This window comes from Pteropus alecto, unplaced genomic scaffold, assembly GCF_000325575.1.
Source record: "Pteropus alecto unplaced genomic scaffold, ASM32557v1 scaffold145, whole genome shotgun sequence".
In the NCBI taxonomy this organism is placed as follows: Eukaryota; Metazoa; Chordata; class Mammalia; order Chiroptera; family Pteropodidae; genus Pteropus; species Pteropus alecto.
The window spans coordinates 134,438-157,144 of NW_006436285.1; the positions used below are offsets into that span (position 1 = coordinate 134,438).

Consider the following 22,707-nt stretch of genomic DNA (forward strand, 5'->3'; position numbering starts at 1 on the left):
TCTTTCCCTTTGTTCGCTCCCTCTTCTGGCTTCCTGGCTCCTCCTCGGTCTTATCAGGCAACCTCTTGCCTTAGGATCTTTGCATAGAACATTCCCTCTACCTGGAATGCTCTTCCACCAGATATCCACATGACTCACCCTTTACTTCTTTCAAGATGTCAGAATGTCCCCTTCTCAGCAAGACCTCACCTAATCACCCATTTCATATTGTAGCCCATTCTGTACCCCCAACCATCACCATACCTCTTAGCCTGTGTTATACCACCTTCCAACATACTATAAACATATAATCATTTAACGTGTTTGTTGTCTATTTCATCCTACTAGAATGTAAGCTTCATGAAGGCAGGGTTTTTTTCATTTTGTTTTGTTTTAATTGTTGAATCCCCAGTACCTAGACAATGCTGGCACATAGTAGGACCTCAGTAAATATTTGTTGAGCGAATAATGATATTGTGTTGAATATGGACAGTCTCTGAAAATTGTTTAAAGAATAGGTGAAACAAATCCCTGATGTGAGCATATTTTACTGTGACTTGCTTTGTTGGAAAGTGGAAAATAGCATAAAATTTTGATCACTGTAGGGTTCTGTTCAGATGAACCTTTGATGAATTAAGGCTTTTAGCTAATAAGTTAACTCAAGAGGTTAATGATCTCAAGACGAGCTCATTGGATAAATCTCTTTTTCTTGATGCCCTCATTTTCTCTAGAAGGTGAATTGGCTGTGCAGTGATTGTCAACAGTGCAAGCTAGACATTGGCTGGTGAAGGGAGTGATAGGTCATGGGAATGACAGACTGATAGGAAGGGACAAGGACAGAAATGTGTGGTTCTTGATGGAACATTGTTTTTTGCTTGTCGTATTGCATGTGATTTGGAGAGAGCTTTAAAGCAGGTTAGATATATGCATCGTATCTATATAACTCTCAACTCGAAATCAGAATAGAGTATTTTCGAAAGGCTTATAAAGAAAGTGTGTACTTCCTCTGGAGAGCTTAAATTGGCTATGTCACTCAAAACTTCTGTACCCATGGACTAGAGTTGATGAGAAAAAGATCCCCAGTAGTCTTTCAATGTACTGTTCACATATGGGAATGACTCTCTAATTGTAGTTGGTTAGACTAAATGTGTGTAAAAAAATAGACTGTCATCTCATTTGTCCAAAATAGATTGACTTTCTTGAACACTCAAGTATATCTCTCTTTATGATAGTTTAAAAATCACTCTAGGTGATTAATAGTGTCTTCATCTCCTTCCTGAAACCTATGGATTCCTGGAAAGCTTGTGCTCCCTTATCCCCATTTGGACCTTAATGTCTCATAACAGGCTGGCTTGTGAGAGAGACCGCTTTAACATTTTTGGTGCTATTATTACCTTTATTTGTTTCATAGTTAAAGGTGGTTAATGCAGCTATTCCTCTTATGAATTTTGATTTTTGGGGGTTCTTCCTCAGGGGGAGTGGCCAAAGCAGGTCCTATCTGATGGTGAGCGGCTGTCATGATCTCTACAGCACCACTCTACAGCAGCGTGCACAACTGGACCAGTTCTGACCGGATTCGCATGTGCGGCATCAACGAGGAGAGGTGAGGAGGCTGGGAAGATGGCTGTTGCCAACTTCTAGTAAGCAGTACCTACTCACCAGAGGGGTAGCCACAACAGAGCCTGGGACGGGACCCTGGAGAGGTGGCTGTTGGTCATTTCTAATTTTCCTGAAATGGAACGGGGCTAGGAATGTGTGAGTGACCTGCTCTGCCTTGCTGTCCCTGTTCAGAAGAAAGCGAGGAGGCCAACAGATGACCTTTCACCAACTAATATTTGTCTATTCATTAAGAACTGTCAGATGGTAGAATAAAGGGAAGCTGAGGCATTCGCAGTTTTTATTTGCTGCAGTTCGGTGCTCAAGGATACGCATAAGATATTTTTGGCCCTTGATCTAAGCCTGGAAGAAAAGCAGTTGTATCATTCAGCTTTGTACTGGGTACTGTTAGTTGGTATTCTGTTGATCAGTGCTTTCCTGCCTCAGGAGGCTAATGACAGTTAGCCTTATGAAGTATCAAAGGGAGATCAAACTGCTTAATGTAGTTTTCATATGAAATTGAGAGTTGGTGATGCCTGCTTGATATGTGTGTGTTTTCAGTTATCTTTTCACCAAAATATTTGGTTGACTAAGGTATACTATTTTTCTGATCATGCTCCATATGAAGAGCACTCAAAATGGCCTTCAGATTTTATATTTGACTTTTATAACCCTTGGCCAAAGAGCTGTGTGTGATTGTTGCAATGTCTCTCCCATTTTTTAGAGAAGACATGGCTCTCCTGTGCTTGCTGGTGTTTAGTTGTTGCAGATCAATCACCTAAAACACAGAATGATATGGTGTTTCCTTGGGTAAATCTTAGAAGTGTGTGCATGGGTATGTATGCACGAGGGGGAGTGTTGGTACTTTTTAAGGGAAAAGGAATAGACATCTTTGTGTGTATCTACTTTCTTTCTCCGTTGTTAACTACAGGTTCAGGTTAGGAGAATAGATCTTTTCATTTTTTAAAAAAGCCATTAGCACCTGATTGCTTCTTCTTTATACTGAGGAACAAATTAGAGTGGACTTAAAAGGAATTTAATTTTAGAATATAAAAGTCAAGACCAAGGAAAATAACACAAAATTCTTCCCAGATCTGCATAAGAAAAGTATTCTCCTTTGTATGTGAGGTATGGCCTTAGATATTTACGGAATGGTCTGGGGGAAGGCAGGGTAGTGGTATTGATTTGTGTAAGTATTCATTGGCAACTAGTTATAAGTCGTTGAGACTGATGCAGAGATCTGGACTAGAGCATTCAAAAAAAAATCAATGCACAAGTTACCTTGGTTCACTGTCCATTCTAAATGCCTGCTGAGAAAGGAGCAGGGAGTGGGTCCAAAACATGGTTTTCCTTCTTTATGGACCTTTCTTGGGATATTAAATTACCAGATATGCCTAGTAGTTAATATGATCTTTTAAGTATTGTCACTTCCGATCTCATCTACCCTTTATCGTTGCCTTCCTGCTACAGTCTGGGCCGTGATGTAGCTGATTTCCAAAATATGATCTCACCTTATTTAAAAACCATCTTTCTTAGCCCTTTACAACTTGTAGAACTTAAACATCTTGAGTATGAAGCTGCATCTGTAGCTTAACTCCTAAAGATATGTTTGGGAAGCATGTCCAACTTCATCAGATGCAGTTGAGGACTGCCGGGACTGGGAATAGGGGCTTCTGCTGGCTCCAGGTGGCTGACTCTAGTCAAACCTCCAGCTAAATCTTTCTGTTTCCTTGCTTGCTTCCTTTCTTGCACCCATTTATTCTTTTGATCAACAAACATTTATTAAACCCATTGAGAGCAAACCAGTCGTCACGGGACATTGGTGGTGAGTGCTATATAATGGCATGTACAGGTCCTCTGGGAATCTAGATGCAAGAATGACAAACTTCCTGGGGGAATAAGGAAAGGCTTCCCTGAGGCAGTGACATTGGAGTCAGAGCTTGAGGTATGAGTAAGAGTTTGAGGAGAGGGTTGGCATTTCCCACACAGTATGTTTAGGGAAAACCCTGTTTGGAATGAAGGTGGTCTTGGAGTGTGGTAAGACTCAAAGCAGAGAAAGGCACCATGGTCTGGGAGATAAGGAGCCTAGTGTGTGCCGTGAAGTCAGGGCCCAATGGGAATTGTAAAAGACCTGGTCTGACAGTAGTGCTATCCCTTAATAATTAGGAAAACAGCCTGGAATGGTTATGGCCAGTTCTGGTTTAAATTCAACAGAGCCTTGAGTGTAACAGCTCAGGGTCATCTCTGTTGGGAAGAAATGGTGGTGGTGGGATTGATTTTCAGTATTAATTGAAGCCTGCTTTGACCCCTGCCCCTCCTCCCAGTCACCCAAACCCTCCTCACCTTGCCTTGTTGACCCAGCTCTCCCAGTGTACCCCCACCCCCGGCAAGCTATTCCTGTCCCAGGTTATTCTCTCAATGGAACAATTTAATGTTTGCTTAACTTTGCACACCCCTATTCTCAGATGGTTTGAAATGTGTCCTCCTGACATTTTCCCAGAGCCTTGGGGGCTGGCCCTCAGGTGTGGGATGGCTGGAGTAGGCAGGACTGCTGCTCCTGTTGCCACCTCTGCTGCCACCTCCAGAGTCTCTGGGCTCGTGGCTAGCTCTGTGTTCTCTGGTGGCTGCCTTGGAGGGCAGAGTTTCTGCTTTCAAGATGATTTTAGGCCAGATGGGAGCCAAACAAGAGGAGTATGAGGTAGCTCCCCTTTGCATGGCCAGGAGGGGAAATCATGTAAATAAATAGCATCTTCCCTCTGCAGTTACTAATGTGGGATTGGAAGAGATGGGGGTACTGCTGCTTTTTTCCCCTCACCACCAACCCCCCCCAAAACCATCCCTGGCAAGTCTAGTTGGAACACACTTTTCTCTCAGCCCAAAGCTGGCGATAGTTCTTGCTTTTCTGGTCTCTCAGGAGTTGTTGTCAAAGTATGTTTTTCCTTTCTCTCAGGCCTCCCTTCTTCCCCATCCTTGAACTTCCTTACTGCATTTCCAGCTCTTGCCTCTCTTTACCATCATTTCTGTTTGTCACCAACAATTGTTGCCAGCAATGGAACTCTCCTAATTCTGGCAGCTTAGCTGCCTTTTAAAGGGAAGAAGCCTCTCACCCCCACGGCCTATTAGCCCCCTCTGGAGCCCTGAAAAGATGGCAAGAGGCCCACGGTGATTCCCTTTGCCTTTTTTGCTTCTCTTGCCCCATGTACAGTTTTAGAGTCCATAAATAGTGCCCTGTTCCAGTGGGAGGGAAGGAGTTAACAGGGCCTTCACCATTCTTGTGGGGCTTGGCTGTGGGCACCCACACTGCCTTCTGGCTAAGATGACTGGTGAGGTGGGTACTGGCTCCTTCAGGGGCTTGGGGCGAGGTTCTGAATGACGGAGGAAAAACCCAAGTCAGTCCACCTCCCCAGAGGTGCACAGAGCATTCCTGGGCTTTGACCCCTAGGGACTGCAGTGAAGCACTCCTGTGGGAGCTTTACTCTTGCACCCAAACCTCCCACTGGGCCACTCACACCTTGGCTGCTGCCCCCCTGTGTCTTCCCTAGGACGGACAGTGGTATGTTTGTCCTTTACTCAAACTATCAAACTTCTAGTGGGTGTTTTCCTCTCTTCATCTTCACTCTCCCAGTCCAGTCTGACTTTTTTTTTCTTTCCGAGGGGGGAGGTCAGGATGTACCATTTTCTAAGATTCTTATCTGAAATTTAGAGAAGACTTTTTGAGCAGGTCAGGATACAGTTAAGTTTTAAGACTCAATTCTCTGGTCTTGAGCCCTTCTTCAGTGATAAACCAATCTAAATTTTGGGTCTGTGGCCTTAAAGGCCTCCCTTTGGGATGGGAGAGAACGCAGTGGTGCTGGGAGGCCAAGGAGAGAATCGAGAGCTGGCAGGGGTGGGACACAGGCAGGGTAGAAAGGTAGGAGGGAAGGCACTGGCTTGTATTGGGTAGTCTAGAAAGAGGGAGGAGGTACCTTGGAGGGAATGAAGTTGTGCCCTTGGAATGCCCCTCCACGCCCAGCAACCTGGTAGCCTCTGATCAGTATCATTATGTACGCTAATAAATGTGTATCTGTTCTAGGTAAGCCCATTGGTTGAGTAGGTGATGATTCAGATTTAGAAATTTAGAACATGAAACACAGCAGAGGTGGCTATTTGTTTTAGGAAAGGATTACCCTTATGGTACCTGCAGCCTGCTTCCCTTATAGGCTTAAAACAAGATCACATTTAAGAGAAAAGCAGTCTGCTTGCAGTTTTAGATCTTCTGTGATTCACCTCTCCCCTTCTGGCAATGCCTGGTACCTTGTAGATGGTCATTTTGATGGGGAAGCTCTGGGGACAAGGCCAAGGTGCTGAGATATTTTCTACACTCCTGGCAAGAACCCTTGAGAACAGGATACATGGCCCAAAGAGGGGAGTCTAGTCAGACCAGGCTCCTTTGCAGGAACTCGCAAAACTATGGATGTAGAGACTCCAGTTTGCAACCTGGATCCTCCAGTTCCTTGTTATTTCCCCTAAGCCACCAAGGGAAGCAAGATAGGAAGGTTATGAGGCCTCAGGCAGACAGAGGGCATTCCGAGAAAGGTGGTGGTGGCCCAAAGACTAGGCCTCATGTCCCTTCTCTGGTTGTGTCTTTCATGCTAGAAGAGCACCTCTTTCTGATGAGGAGTCTACGACAGGTGACTGCCAGCACTTTGGATCTCAGGAGTTTTGTGTCAGCAGCAGTTTTTCCAAGGTAAGTGGCTGTGTGGTGTCAAATGCCACCCTCCAAAGGGTGGAGCTGAACTGCCCGGGCTATGTGCGCAGTCTGCCATCCTCAGAAGGGGGACAGGAAGGGACAGGGTATTTCCCAGGAATTGCTGTTTGTGAGACAGAACTTGGCCAGCTGCTCTTTGTTTCTGCCGAGACCTGGTTGGTCGAGTTGCAAAGAAGAGCAGCAGTCACCTCTCCCGGGCCTTGGGACACTTGCACCATCCACAGAGAGCTACTAAGACGGGCACGCTGCTCTGTCGTTGCAGGTGGAGCTCACAGCAGTTGGAAGTGGCAGCAATGCCCGGGGGGCAGACCCAGATGGCAGTGCAACAGAAAAACTTGGGCACAAGTCAGAAGACAAGCCTGACAACTCCCAGTCGAAAATGGACTATGCTGGGAATGTGGCAGAGGCTGAGGGCCTCTTGGTGCCCCTGAGCAACCCTGGAGATGGGCTAAAGCTTCCCCCTCCTGACGGTGCTGAGGCAAGCAACAGCAGGGCCGACTGCTCCTGGACTTCCCTCAGCACTCAAATGAGCAAACAGGTGGACTGCTCACCTGCCGGGTTAAAGGCTTTGGATTCTCGGCATGGTGTTGGAGAGAAGAATACTTTCATTTTGGCAACTCTGGGAACTGGAGTTCCTGTAGAGGGAGCCCTGCCTCTGGTTACCACTAACTTTAGTCCTCTGCCAGCCCCCATCTGCCCCCCTGCTCCCAGTTCAGCCTCTGTCCCGCCGTCTGTTCCGGATCCATTCCAGGTTCCCCTCTCTGTCCCTGCTCCAGTGCCCCATTCTGGGCTGGTTCCTGTCCAGGTTGCCACTTCGGTTCCGGCTCCTTCCCCTCCCTTAGCACCAGTTCCAGCTCTGGCTCCTGCACCACCATCAGTGCCCACTCTCATCTCTGATTCGAACCCCCTCTCGGTTTCGGCCTCGGTCTTGGTGCCTGTGCCAGCTTCTGCTCCGCCCTCAGGCCCGGTTCCCCTGTCAGCTCCAGCCCCTACCCCTATCTCAGTCCCAGTTTCAGCTCCTTCCTTGGCCTTGATTCAGGCTCCTGTGCCCCCTTCCGCTCCGACCCTCGTCCTCGCGCCTGTCCCCACTCCAGTTCTGGCTCCACTGCCGGCATCCACACCTCCAGCAGCTCCAGGCCCTCCATCAGTGCCGATGGCAACTCCAACCCCATCCTCTGGCCCACCTTCTACCCCAACCCTCATCCCTGCTTTTGCTCCTACACCGGTGCCTGCACCCACTCCAGCCCCAATCTTTACTCCAGCCCCCACACCCATGCCAGCTGCCACGCCAACTGCGATTCCCACATCTGCACCCATCCCTGCCACCTTTAGTTTGAGTCGAGTGTGTTTTCCTACAGCTCAGGCACCAGCTATGCAAAAAGTCCCTCTTTCCTTTCAGCCAGGGACAGTACTGACCCCAAGCCAGCCACTGGTGTATATCCCACCTCCAAGCTGTGGGCAGCCGCTCAGTGTGGCCACACTGCCAACCACCCTAGGGGTCTCCTCTACTCTTACACTCCCTGTCCTGCCATCCTATCTGCAGGACAGGTGTCTCCCGGGCGTGCTGGCCTCCCCAGAGTTACGGTCTTACCCCTATGCATTTTCTGTGGCCCGGCCTCTGACTTCAGATTCCAAGCTGGTCTCTCTGGAGGTGAACAGGCTTCCATGTGCTTCCTCATCCGGCAGCACCAGTACCCAGCCTGTGCCCGATGGGGTCCCTGGGCCTTTGGCAGATACTTCCCTCTCTACTGCTTCTACCAAGGTGCTTCCAGCGCCACAGCCTTTGCTGCCAGCCCGCAGCATGAGCTCAGCCCCACCGCACCCCACCAAGATGCCGGGTGGCACCGAGCAGCAGACAGAAGGGACTTCCGTCACCTTCTCTCCCCTGAAGTCACCTCCACAGCTGGAGCGAGAGATGGCCTCTCCACCTGAGTGCAGCGAGATGCCCCTAGACCTTTCCTCCAAGTCCAATCGCCAGAAGCTTCCATTGCCGAACCAACGCAAGACACCCCCCATGCCTGTGTTGACCCCAGTGCACACCAGCAGCAAGGCCCTCCTCTCCACAGTCCTGTCTAGGTCTCAGCGCACAACGCAGGCTGCTGGCAGCAATGTCACCTCATGCTTGGGCTCCACTGCCTCACCTTTCGTCATCTTTCCTGAGATCGTGAGGAATGGAGACCCAAGCACTTGGGTGAAGAACTCAACTGCGCTGATCAGTACTATTCCTGGCACCTACGTAGGTGTGGCCAACCCAGTGCCTGCCTCCCTGCTGCTGAACAAAGAGCCCAATCTGGGCCTCAACCGAGACCCCTGCCATCTCCCCAAGCAGGAGCCCATCTCCATCATCGATCAAGGAGAGCCTAAGAGCACTGGTGCCACTTGTGGCAAGAAGGGTAGCCAGGCTGGGACTGAAGGACAGCCTAGCACCGTCAAACGTTATACCCCAGCCCGCATTGCCCCAGGGCTGCCAGGCTGCCAAACCAAGGAGCTCTCTCTGTGGAAGCCCACAGGGTCAACAAATATTTACCCACGGTGTTCAGTCAATGGAAAACCCACCAGCACCCAGGTCTTGCCTGTTGGCTGGTCACCATATCACCAAGCATCTCTGCTTTCTATTGGCATTTCCAGTGCCGGGCAATTGACCCCCAGTCAGGGGGTGCCCATTAGGCCTACCAGCATTGTTTCTGAGTTTTCTGGTGTGCCATCTTTTGGCCCCAGTGAAGCTGTGCATGGCCTTCCTGAGGGGCAGCCACGGCCTGGGGGTCCATTTGCTCCAGATCAGGACACTGGCACAAAGAACAAAACCTGCAGGATTGCTGCCAAGCCTTATGAAGAACAAGTCAGCCCTGTCCTCCTGACACTCAGCCCTCAGACAGGGACCCTAGCGCTGTCTGTTCAGCCTAGCAGTGGGGACATAAGAGTGAGTCAGGGACCTGAGAAATCAGAGAGCCATCTCTGCCCTGACAGCACTCCTAAGACAGAAGGCCCCCAGGGGACTTGTGGTCTGAAGCTGGTAGGAGATACGAAGCCTAAGAACCAAGTGCTGGCCACCTATATGTCCCACGAGCTGGTCCTGGCCACCTCCCAGAACCTACGCAAGATGCCCGAGCTGCCTTCGCTACCTCATGACAGCTGCCCCAAGGAACTCATCTTGGAGATGGCCCCAAGCGGCAAGAGGGGCTCCAGCACAGAGCTTTCGCAGCTTGGAAGCCAGGTGGACTTGGGGCGGGTGAAAATGGAGAAGGTAGATGGTGATGTGGTCTTCAATTTAGCTTCCTGCTTTCGGGCTGATGGCCTCCCAGCAGCTCCTCAGAGGGGCCAACCTGAAGTTCGGAGTAAGGCTGGGCAGGCTCGAGTGAAACAGGAAAGTGTAGGGGTCTTTGCTTGCAAGAACAAGTGGCAGCCAGACTCAGTAGTGACTGATGGGGTGACCGAACCTCTGCCACCCAAGAAAATGAAGTGTGGCAAAGAGAAGGATGGTGAGGAACAGCAGCAACAAGCCAAGGCCATGGCTCGGAGTTCCCATGGACTCAAGGTGAGTACTGGGCTGAGGTTGAGGGCAGGGCCAAGACACAGGGGGTCTGCTTTGTCCTGCAGATGTCAACCTTTTTTAACTGTGGTAGTGTTCTTGAGTAGCTCTGTGAACTGAACTGACTGGGAGGGCTTGTGTAAAGTGAATAATGACCTCCTGTTCCCTTTGTAAGTCACATTCTCCATATATGGTGTTTTAGCATGGGGAAGGGCTGGCTTGTATTTTGTAGGATGTGGGAAGTGATTTGGCCCCTAAAGCAAGGGAAGCCATTGTCCTAGATGAAGTTGGAAATCAGAAGGAATTGGCAAGGGAAATCAGTAACAGTCCTTTTCCTGCATAACCATTCTTTTGACTTTTCTGAGATGACTGTTGGCCTTCACAACTTGGGGCCCAGGGAGGGAAGGGGCCTTTGACAGGGTCGTTCTCTGCACCACTGGGGGAGTCCGCTCAGGATTTGCTTATAGTTTAGTGGGGCTAGAGCTAGTTTGGCATCTGGGCTTATGTGCCAGTTTCCTACCCCACAAATGCTTGGGGTAGCAGCTTTGGGATTCTGCCCATTGGGAATTTGATGTGAAAGGCTGGTGGGTATCTGGGTCTGGATTCTTAAAAGGCTGAGGATGGTGGAAGGGTTCTAGACAAAAAGATGGGCCACAAGGACTCAACTTGAATCCAGTGGTCCTCCAGAGAGGATCTGAAGGCCATTGGTGATCCAAGGAGATTATCGAAGCAGTTGATGATAGAGCTTATTCAAAATATGGAGCAAGTTGAAGTTCTGTCATCAAGCCTTTAAATTAGATGTTGATATACATTGATGAAAAAATTTCTAGCCAGAGCACCGTGAATTTGTTTGTGGCAGTAGTTTGTAGTCTTTTTTGGACTATAGAGCGCTTTGAGAAGTAACGAGAGCTATAGACCCTCTCCCCAGAAACATAAGCTCAGAATCTTGCCAATAATTTCAAGGAATTCATGGATCTACCCCTTCCCCAAAGCTCACCCATGGACTTGAGGTTAAGAACCCCTGGGATAGAGTTCGGATGGGTTTTACTCAATGACCTCACAACTACCTCTGTATAGCAGAGATGTGCGAAGGAGAAATATAGATCATGACATAGTAGAGTATATATAGTAGAGCATTTGCTCAGGAAACTGGGATCTGCTCATGGTGGTAATAAAAATAATAATAATTCATGTCATTATAGATGTTGCTATTTGTTGAACTCCCACTGTATACCAAGTGCTTTCTGCATATGTCATCTAACTTAATCCTTACAATAATCCTATGAGGTAAACACTGCATCCAACTTACAGATAAGAAAATAAAGGAAACAGACTGAATGGGTAAGTTACCCAAAGTTACACAGCTACTAAATGGCAGGGCTGGAACTCAGACTCAGATCTCATTGGCTCCAAAGTTCATGTTCATCTTCAGCTATACCATCTTCCACTCTCCTTATGTATAGCTGTTTCACTGACCACTTAGCAAGTGTTTATTGAGCAGCTCCTACTTGCCAGTCCCTCCTAGGCAGTGGAAATACATCATCGGGAGGGCAGTACAATGTTTTTTTTTTGTGAGGAGTGTGCTCTCTGGAGCCAGGCACAGTACCTGAGTTTGAATCTTGGCCCTACTTCTTAGCTGAGTGACATCAGTCAAGTTATTTAATTTCTCTGGCCCTCAGTTTTCTCATCTGTACAGAGACAATACTACCTACTCATAAGGCAGTGTAAAGATTAAATGAGATGATGATGTTAAATGTCCAGAATAGACAAATCAAAAGAGGTAGAAAGTAGGTCAGTGATTGCCTAAGACTGGTGGGGATGGGGAATTGGGGAGTGATGGCTTCATGGGTATGGGTTTACATTAGAGGTGATTGAAAAAGTTCTGGAACTAGATAGTGATGATGGTTACACAACTCTGTGACTGTATTAAAAACAATTGAATTGTAAACTTAAATAAATGAATTGTATGGTGTATCTCAATAAATTATATGCCAACAAAGTTGTTTTTTTTTTTTTAAAAAAAGATTTAATGAGCTGATATATATAAATGCTGAGAACGATGCCTGTCACTTAGTAGGTTCTCAGTAAGTGCTAGCAGCCGCTGTTATTGTTAGTATTGCCAACAAAATAGATGTGGTCCCTGCTCTCACAGAGCTTATGTCTTGTAGATGATCCAGTGACAGGCAGGCACAGCCTCTTCCTATACTGGATGAACAGTTCACTGGGCCCACTGACAGATGCAGAGGGCAGAGAATAAAGTTACAGGATCAGGGGCCTTGAAGTGGCCCTTAGCAACAACCTTATAATGATTTAATAAATGTCCATTTTTGATGAGAACAAGTAACTTAGATCTTTATTTACTTATGTTCCATTTTCCTGAGAAAGAAACTGTTGATAAGCAAACTATGATCAGGGGTTAATTCAAAACAGCCCCTTTCAGGGCATGCCCCAATATCAGAAGAGTCGCCTATCTCCGACCTCACCTACCCCAAGGCTTCACAGAATCCTTGGGCCTACCGAATCATCAGAAAAGAAAGAGTTCTGCTTCATCTGGCACTGGGTGTTTTTTATTGTCTTCTCATCCTTTGGAAAACCTTTTTAAAACTCTGCTCACTGGAATATTCATTTTACACAGTCTCCCCATCCTTTCAACTTTTTGCCTAGGTTGGAGTACACAATATATTTTTACTCTCAGTGCTGCCCTTGCAAAAGATACAGACAAAAATCTAGATGTTGTACTTGTTTTTGTCTGTCTTAGGAAGTAAAAATTAATGATCTGTACTTGAAAGAGCCAGCTAAAATGATATTTAGAAATAAATAGGACATGTTCAAATTTATGTACATGGAACTTTATTCTCCCTGGCTTAAAATAGTTTTTCTCTGGCCATACCTGAAGGTCACATTTTAAGAAGCAGTTCCCCATCTTCCTCTTTCCTCTCCAATACTTTTTTTTCTCTTAACACTTTGGTTTGTAGGAACTGGCAGCAAGCAAAGAGGGGAACAGAACTTGAATTTTGAGCTCAGCTCTCAGCTAAATAAGAAGCAGGAGGAATTCATGGGATAGTAGGAATCCCTGGAATTTGATGGGGAATGGTGACTTCCCTGACTCTGGAGCATTGAGACACTTTCCCCCCACCCCCAGAAAATGTTCCATCAATAAGGTATCTGCCATTCCCTTAGTTGGAGTTAGATAGTGATAACCTTCTAGAAGGTGGCATGTGGGTCTCCTTGGGGATAGGGTACAACTTTTCCTAGGGCCTACTTTCATTGTTGAGACTTTTTATTTATTGTGTACTCCCTGGAAATCCCTGCCTTGCCCTATTTCTTGTTTGGTGGCATGGAGAGACCTCAGAGTTTATGAGCATATATGACTGTTAGGCTGAGAGTGTCCTTGCAATGTATAAGTACAACCATTGTGCTTATTTGACACACCAGTCAGTAGGTGTGAGTGGTGCTGAGCAAAACAGTCCAGGACACGGGTAGGGAAATTGAGACGTGAGGCCTGATGTAAAGAGGACCAGGCTAGGAACCAGAAGCCCTGGGTCTTAGTCCAAGGTCTGCCAATTTGCCAGTGCAAGTGTAAATGAGCCAACTTGCAGATTGGCCTAGTAAGTGGCAGCCCCTGGGTGAGCAGATACCGTGGGTTGTGTGTTGCCCAGGACAAATCATTTAACTTATTGTCTTGGAGCCTAAGTTTCCTCATTTGTTCAATGGGGATGATTTTAGCTTCTCCTCTCAGAGTTTTGGAGAATATCAAATCAAATAATAGAGTATTATGAAAAGTTGAAAGTAGTACAGAGTACAAAATAGCATTATTAATAATGCCTGGGCTTTTCCATGTCTTTTATGGAAAGTGTGGGGAGATTTTAACTGCTCCTGTGTTGTGCCTTTCTTCTTGCCTTAGTTGAATCTATTTTCTGGTATTCATTTACATGTGAACATAGACAATTTATCTTGGGTTGGCTAATGTTGCACATTATTTTCAGTTGTTGCTGTCAATACCATTCACAGTGAAGTTATTTGAACAATGTAGTCACCCAGCTTGCATAAGAGGCATTTTTGTTTTCTGCCCATCTCTCTATTGCTGTTTGGGTATAGAGAGTATGGGGCCAGATTTTGCACCTTTTAAAATGATTTTTGGTGTTTCTTTGGCTTATAAACGTAAACTCTGTAAACCTTTTTAAAATGATGGGGTATGGATGTCTCTGGGGATTAGCTAGGGCACAGGATTTAGTCCAGAAAATCCTCTCTAGCCCACTGTAGAAGGTAGCATGTAGCCCTTTCCCCTGGCTTCCACCTGGGCAGCTCGTGTCCATGTCAGAATAAGGGCACAGGGCTCAGCATTAGGAGAACTTTCTTAGGAAATGAAACTGATCCCAGACTTGACCCTCTATACCTCTCTACAGTGCCGGAAGCCACCTAGTGACCCCCAGGAACCCACCAAGAAAAGCCCCAGGGGGGCTTCAGATTCAGTAAAAGAGCACAATGGAGTCAGGGTAAAGCACAAGCACCGGAAGCCAACCAAGCCGGAATCCCAGTCTCCAGGAAAACGAGCTGATGGCCATGAGGAAGGTAGGCCCCCAGGTCCTGGCCCTCTGGGATGGGCTGCAGAGGGATCCCTATGGTAGGCTCAGGGGAGGGGCTCTGATACTGACCAAAAAGTGAGACTTCCTCACTCTGGAAGGAAGATGTAATTGACACCTCTGAAATCAAAGGCAAGGGAGAAGGGAAAAGTGGCTTATTGGGTTTGCCCAAGTCACTAGAATAAGGCACACCCTGAAGGCTGAAAGAGATGTTTTTCGGACAAAAAGTCAGTCCCACAACAGAGTAGCCAACCCATTACCCTGCAGTGGGTCTAGGCTCAGAGAAGAAATGGGTTTAATGAGGATCGAGACTAAAACAGCAGAATGAGGTCCATTACACTGTTTTCTCTACCTTTGGTGTATTTGAAAATTCCCATTATAAAAAGCTAAAAGTTAATAGCTTGCTAGCTAACTAGTTAGAAGGGTTTAGAGAAATCTTAAACCCTTATTGTTTAGGGACACACAGGATATTTGGGATGGGGAGGTTTGTACTTAGCCTGTATACTCTGCCACTAATAGTTCCCTGGCACCCTCATCAGAAGAGGAAGCCCAACTATTTCTGCCCACAGTAGCCTGTGTTCAGGGCCTTGCCCATCTGACATAACCTGCCTCTTTCTAGTTTGTTCTTATATAGCAGTTTCCCTCTTTCCACCACTTCCTGCTCTCCTCTTCCTGTCTCACCCAATCTTCTAAGCTTCATTGAGGTTGCATTTTTTTGGGACCGGCTCCAGTTCTGTTAGAACTTTGTGGATGTGCAGCAGCCGCACAGTCGCACAGGCAGCCTAGTCTTGTGGCATGTTGGCTAATCGATTCAGTGCACTGCCTTTTTTTGGTATCAGCAAAAATGACCCAACTCCTAATTTTCAAAAACCATCGGGAAATGTTCCTTCTCTAAAAGAGATACGTAGGTGATAGCATAAGGGGAGCCAATAAATGAAACCCAGGGAAAACGCAAACCTTCCCTTGAATTTTTTTTCATTCGAGCCTCTTAGCGGGGCTTTCCAGTTCTTAGACTGTGATTATGACATTTCTGCCTTTTGCCCCCAAATCACACATCACTTCAGGTTCCTTGGAGAAGAAAGCAAAGAGCAGTTTCCGCGACTTCATCCCCGTGGTTCTGAGCACCCGGACGCGCAGTCAGTCTGGTGAGTGAGTCTGAGGCTGTGTCCCATCTTGGCACTTCTCTGCCAAGAGAGGTAGCAATCTGGCTGAATGATTTTGCTGTTGGCTCAGGTGGAGAGTTGGGAATTTGATTCACTGTGTCAAGATGCCCAGCTGCTGGTGGTGACACGAGAGCCTGGGGTGGGGTCTGGGGGACATTGCCCACAATTTTAGGACTATTTGCTTAGCTTTTCAGAGCAAGGATTTAGCATCTCTTGTTGGCAGTCGATGGTGGAAAGAAGAAAGGCCTGCGCCACTGGGGAAAACTAGTTCTACTCTAAGCTTTGGCATCTAATGATTATTGGGGCCAATCTCAGGCACAGACATTGAACTTTTGAGCCTCTGTCTTATTGCCCTATGTGATAGGTGTTATGAAAATTGGAAATTGTCATTGAGTAGTCAGGGCCAGTAGAGTCACATTTGGTCTTCTGATTTTGTATTGGTCAACCCCCAGCATTTAAAAAAGATAGCCCTTTCCAGCCACCTCTATTGTCTGCTAGCTGCCATGTTGGTCCATAGTGCTGGAAATGGTTGCCCTGAGTCACCCAGATTTTCATGCAGGGTGGATAGAATGGGGAAGCAAGGCACAATGTAAACTCAGTTATCTGACATTCTGTTCACTATCACCTCAGCACATAGAGAGCTCAGTGGTAATTGGGGCTCATAATGACAGCCCGAAGGCCTCACAAAATCCTCAAGTGTCTTCTGAATCATTGAAGAGGGAATTCCATTTTAGTGTTAAACACATTGTATTGCATTTGATTCTTTGGACACTGGAGATTCTTGTGTGATCTCTATGGTGATTCTGTATTAACTAGAATATTAGATTAATCAGAACACTTTGTTCCCTGTCTGGTCTGTATAATGGAAAGTTTGCTGGATATTTGCTGTCTTTAAGTGGTCTGACTGACTTGAAGCTTTGGTCAAGGGCTGCTCTGTTTGCCTCAAACCATTTCTTTCTTCTGCTGACCTTACTTGGCTTTGGAGATCATTGAGTTAGTAGCTAGGCCTTGGGAGAAAAAGGGTGGTGTTTTAGAGCTGCTTCTGAGGAAGATGTCAGTTCTCCTGTAGTGCTAAATTGGGCCAATTTAGGATTTGTACTTTTGTTGTTAGTAGAGTTGAAGGAAGAGGTGAGGAGAAAAATGACCTCTTGGCAAGGTGGCAGAGGAGGGCAGGAAAGGTACCATCATCCTGGGGTGGTGGTGAGAGGAGGGGGAAACACTTTGCCAGTGGTGAGGAACAGCTGCAGTGGGCATGGGAAGATGCCAGGGAGAAAGCTTCACCCCTGGACTCTTGGCCGCTCAGTGTAAGGGAAGAGGGCCTGGTTGAGGAGCGATTGGGCAAAACTAACCCATACCATGTCAAAGGAAGAGAACTCCTTCTTGCTTTTCTTTTCTTGAGACTCTTCTTTTGTGACAGTGGCTATATCAGTGAGATTGGTGGTTACATAGTGAGCAGGGGTGGGAGCGCCATGCTAGTCTGTTCTCATTTGCTCTCTACTAAACTCTGATTTCCCAAAGGGCAGGGACTTGTGGCTCTCTCCTGCCTCTCACAAAATGCTTGGTGCCTTGTAAGCACTAAGTAAGAGTTTGTGGAATGGATTAGAGTGGCAGCGCGGATGAGGAAGGGTGTGTGGTTTGGATACTCTATAGCTATATGATATATTGGACTCTGTAAAGCACTTATAGGCAGATTATCTTATTTGAACCTCAAAACAGTCCTGCTAGGTCAGTAAGGTAGAAAATAGTATTCCCATTTTATAGATGAAGAAACAGAGTGAAGGAACTTTCTCAGAGCATATAGCTAATAAGTGGCAGAGCCTGAACTTGAACCCAGACCTTCAAACTCCTATTCCAGGGCCTTTGCTTCAACACCATACTCTTTGTCCTTTGAAGAGGTACCTGACCGTCTTCTGTACATCCTGTCCACAGGAAGCATCTGTAGCTCCTTTGCTGGAATGGCAGACAGTGACATGGGAAGCCAGGAAGTCTTCCCCACAGAGGAGGAGGAGGAGGAGGTAACCCCCATCCCAGCTAAGCGTCGGAAGGTAAGAAAGACCCAACGGGACACTCAGTATCGCAGCCACCATGCCCAGGACAAGACTCTGCTGAGCCAGGGCCGCAGGCACCTGTGGCGAGCCCGAGAAATGCCCTGGAGGACAGAGGCTGCCCGGCAAATGTGGGACACGAATGAGGAGGAGGAGGAAGATGAGGAGGAGGGCCTTGTGAAGAGGAAGAAGCGGAGACGGCAGAAGAGCCGAAAATATCAGACTGGGGAGTACCTGACTGAGCAAGAAGAAGAGCAGCGGCGGAAAGGGAGAGCAGGTAAGACCAGGCAGGGGGTGCTTCCCCAGTGAGCTGCTGTCACCCGTCCCCAAACCACAGTGGCTTTGGCTTCTGGGCACCCTCAGGCATCTTGGGTGTTCCTAACTCTGCCTTCTCTACGCCTGTTCAGAGGCCTCTGCACCCACAAAAACCTGGTGCTATGAGCTCCAGCTGCCAGAGGGGGTCACTCAACACCAGTCTGAGGTTTTGGCTTAGGGCTGAGATTGAATAAATTCAACTGACCTACAGGTGAGCTGAGGACACGTGGGGCCCAAGCCCTCTAGTTTCTTATAAAATCTGAACCCGTGGGCAAGGCCAGAGTGACACCCTTGGCATGAGACAACTCGATACCAGGGAGTTCTCTGGTTGGCTTGAGGAAGTCGGATCTTTTGGGAGGTCGTGCACTCTCTCCTAGAATCCTGGGTTCAAGAAGAAAGAGCATTGACTGGCCTTTCTGGGTTGCCTCCAGCCCCTAAACTGAAAGGAAGTACAGTGGTTTTCTCAACCCAACGAAGAACTTCAAGTAGAAGTGGGCACAACTTTGCTTTCTCAGTTAAAGCCACAAAGGTTATTAAGAGGCAGGGGGAAGCTTTGAGGTGATCCGAGATGGCATTATTCTTGTCGGACCTGAGTCGGAAAAGCAGGTAGCCCGAGGAGAAAACCAGGCTTTCTTTGACCATGTCAGATGCTATAATATGTAATCATGGAGGCACAACCTGTCACCGAGCTAATAACAGTATGTTCCACTAAGTACTGTTCAAGAGCATTCCTATAATGGATTTGTAGATGAACAAAAAGCACATCTCTGGGTTCCGTAAGAGCACCTCTGTTTCTCATTCTCTTTCTTTGACCTCTGTCCTTAAAGCAACAATTGATTGTCTCCTGTAATGTATTCATTCTGAGCTGCTGGTAAATATCTTCAGTCTCCTGATTAGCAAAAATTGAATAACTACATTCTGAGTGGATGGTAGAATCTAGGCTTGCTATAATGCAAAGAAGGCTAAACCTCATTTCTGGCTCTGTTTAAACAGAGACATATATGATACCGATCCCTATACTTAAGAGAGAAATTGAGCTAATTTTCATCAACTATATGAGAGAGCAGGGATAATTTTACCTTTTTTTTCTGCCAGAGCCATAATAGATTGGTCAGGAATGCATTGTCAAGCCATTGGCTTCAGCCATTTGTGTTAAGACGAAGAGAACCTTTTGTATCACCAATCTTCTGTAATAGGGATAGTTTCCTAGAAGCTTGGAAGCTTCTTATTGAACTTGTGGGCTTTCAGAAGCAGAAGAACCTTCGAGGTTGCCTGGTCCAGTTTTCCACCCAATACAGAGATCTCCACTCTTGGCAGGCAGCCTTTACTTAAACACCTCCAGGGCACCCTTGGGCATCTTGCGTGTTCCCACCTTTGCCTTCTCTACACCTGTCAAAGGAGCATGGAGAACACCACTTAGCAAGGCCTCTTATTTGACTTGGGGGGCAGCTCTAGTCGTTGGAAAGTGGGTCGTTCTCCCTCTATGTGGCTGTTGGCTTTGGCATATGGTCTGGTCACCTTCCTCTAAATCTGATAGTGACATCTACATGGAGAAATTGCTTGGCAAACATCTCTCTTCCGAAAAAGCTCAATCCCTCTAATTACTGCCTATCATTCAGGTGGACATCAGGGAGTCAGGCAGAGCCTAAATTAGACAGATCACTTTACTCCTATCTGAGCCTCATGACCTTTCCTTTGGTCCTGGGCTTGTATCTCTCCCTTCTTGACCTGTGGAAGGAAGAAAAAGGTCACTCACACACCTACTACATCCCACTCTCTGTTCTTTTCTGTGCTACTAGGAAGCCTTTGCTTCACCACAGTTGATTAAACTCCAGAGCCTGTCATGCCCTGGGTAACAGGGTAGGGGCTGCTGCTTTTCCTGTGGTACCGAAAGCTATAATATGACTTCCCCATATTTTCTGAGGTACTCACAAGGCACAGTTCTGTCCCTTTCCCTCTTTTGCCTCAGTCCGAACCTGTTGCATCAAAAGCCTTGGTTTAGAATGTTTTGGTTGAAAGTGGCATTACAAGCCATCTAGCACAGGGGTCCCTAAGCCCTGGGCTGCAGACTGGTACTAGTCTGTGGCCTGTTAGGAACCAGGCTGCACAGCAGAAGGTGAGTGGTGGGTGAGCAAGTGAAGCTTCATCTGTATTTGCAGCTGCTCCCCAGCACTAGCATCACAGGCTCAACTCCACCTCAGATCATCAGGCATTAGATTCTCATAGGAGCACCGGTCCCCAGTGCCAAAAAGGTTGGGGACTGCTGATCTAGCACACCAGATCTTGGACAGGTATGAGGACCCACTCGTGGGTTGGAGCTAGTTGGGAGGAAGGGGTAGTATGATGGTATGACAGCTTCTAAGAACTTTGCATAACCTACAGCCAATTCCTCATACTGTAATAATGGCTCCCACATCTGGATCTGCCCTTGGAGATGTCACACGTGAGAGCAAGTACCAAGGTCCGGGGAGGCGAGTTGAGAACTTTTGGATCTTGTTCAATCCCCTCATTTTACAAATTGGAGAAACCAAGGCCACAGTTACTCATTTCACAGTCATAGAGATCTTTTGTCATGTGCTAGGCATGGTGGTCAGTCCTGTGGAGGAGATAAAGAACACATGAGCATGGCCCTACATAAAGAGCTTATACTTAAATAATGCAATTATGATGCCTTATTCTTTCTAACACTTTTTAAAGAGGTTTTGCATATGCTACCTCATTTAATTCTCATACTAGTCCTGGATATGGATTATATTCTCATTTTACATGCATAGCAACTGAGGCTTGGGGAGATTATGACTTGTCTCTAGCCAGTCACACAGCCAATGGTCAAGCCAGGTAACACTAATATTAGCTAAGACATAAGGGTAAACCTAGTCTATTCTCTGTACAAATGGGGGTTAGGACTGACCTGGGGGATGAGGCTCTTGGTAATGAGTTCCTAGTGTCATTCAGGGATCCCTGCTCTGGAACTGGAAAGAGCCATGAGAATCACAACCACACTTTTACAAATTAGAAAGTACTTTGTTCACTGAACTGTGGCTAGAATTAGAGATGTTGCCCAGTGTTTTCCAGTGACTTGATTTCCAACCAGGGAAGACCCCAGGTTTCTGCAACTGCCCGTCTGCTAAGTCCCCATAGCACCTTCTAGTTTCAGGGAGTTTCTGTGGCTTTGATCTTTGTGTCCTCAGAGAGTGACCACCAGGGCAGTCAGGTAGATAGAGCTGAGGCTATGAAGGAAGCCACCTACCATTTACTCCCCACCCAGTATACCTCATACTTTGCTTCAGCAGGGCTTCTAAATTTGATTTCATGTTGGAATGGAGAAAGAGACAAAGCGGGTGGGGGAAAAGCTGAGAAGAAAGTTCTGATTTGCTCTGGCCTATGGGGAACTCTTAAAAATTACCCTCATTTGTGGACACCCAGATGGGCTGGCCCCTCCTGGCAGGGCTGGGAGTTGTCTCCTGTTTGTAGAGGAGGGATGTTGATGTTGAAATACAGTGTCCATTTGAGAAGTGATACAGGTAGCTGATAGTTACACAACTTTGTACTGAGATTCTAATCCCCAAATTCCTCTGATTTATTTTAGAGGAAGGCGTTGCTTTTCTGTGTTCCATTTCGCTGACATCTATTCTTTCTTGTCTCTTGCCTTCAGATTTAAAGGCCCGTAAGCAGAAGACTTCCTCCCAAAGTTCAGAGCACCACCTCAGGAACAGGAACCTTCTCTTGCCCAACAAAGCCCAGGGGATCTCGGATTCACCAAATGGTTTCCTCCCAAATAACCTGGAGGAACCAGCCTGCCTTGAAATTTCAGAAAAGCCATCAGGAAAACGAAAGTGCAAGACCAAGCACATGGTGAACGTCTCAGAAGAGACAAAGGTGTGTTGCTAGTGAGGGAACTTGCTGGGGAGGGGAGTGGGCTAGGGCTGTAGGCTTTCAGCAGGCTCCTCTGTCAGTAGGTCTCTGAGTGAATGAGTGAGTGAGTGAGAATAAGTGAGTAGCTGGGGAGGATCAAATTAACCCATATTTATTAAAGTATTTTAAACTAGATCTAGGAGGATTCAGGGTCAGATTTGAAGAATGGGAACTAAAGTTAAAGCTAACAATAAACATTTGCAAACTATGGTTTGGCCCATGATGGCTTTTCCTCAACAGTCCTTGGATCTCCTTTGAATTAAGGAACAGTTAAAGAATATGGCAGGATACTAGCCTGACTAGCTTGTTAATATTCAATCAAGAAGCTTTTGTCTGGGTTTAACTCACTGGAAACCAATCAAGGAGCTTTCTGAGTCAATCAAGGTAGAAAACAACTTGTAGGAGCAAGGATATTAATGTCCAGATAAGGTTGCCAGAGGATGGGGCTAAAGAAATTCCACTTGGGCCCCATTATAGTGCTGCCCTTCTCATGGAAGCAAAGGAGTAGGTAAGTGGGCACTCACTAATCTGTAGGCAGGTGAGCGGTCTAGAAACCATGTTCAAAATTGACATGTCTTTTGGGTCTGATGTTTATGGCATTGGTGTTGGGTTCCACATTGTACAGTTTGGAAAAATTATGCAGTCCTAATCCTGCATATGCTACCTCATTTAATTCTAAGTTGTATGTTTGAGAAAAATGAAGGTTTGGGTTCAAATGTATACCTGTAATATGTGTTTGTCATTGACAACCAAAAAAAGGTCAAATTGGGCTTGTTCTGGTGGTTGTGCTTCTTCCAGCTCTTTCTAGCTCCAGAGCAGGGATCACCGAATGGCA

The 22,707-nt window shown here is 46.8% G+C and overlaps 1 protein-coding gene across 10 annotated transcripts in view; it reads left to right on the forward strand.

Moving 5' to 3' along the window:
* The window catches only part of BCORL1 (BCL6 corepressor like 1), a 59,960-nt gene that overhangs the window by 17,326 nt on the left and 19,927 nt on the right, over positions 1 to 22,707 (forward strand). For all 10 annotated transcript variants that reach the window (XM_025047230.1, XM_025047229.1, XM_015589864.2 and 7 more), the window contains 7 exons: positions 1,453 to 1,582; positions 6,211 to 6,301; positions 6,585 to 9,857; positions 14,258 to 14,423; positions 15,499 to 15,579; positions 17,527 to 17,919; positions 21,613 to 21,836. In XM_025047230.1, coding sequence (XP_024902998.1) covers positions 1,497 to 1,582; positions 6,211 to 6,301; positions 6,585 to 9,857; positions 14,258 to 14,423; positions 15,499 to 15,579; positions 17,527 to 17,919; positions 21,613 to 21,836 — 4,314 coding nt within the window. In that variant the 5' untranslated portion in view covers positions 1,453 to 1,496. The remainder of the gene's footprint in view (positions 1 to 1,452; positions 1,583 to 6,210; positions 6,302 to 6,584; positions 9,858 to 14,257; positions 14,424 to 15,498; positions 15,580 to 17,526; positions 17,920 to 21,612; positions 21,837 to 22,707) is intronic.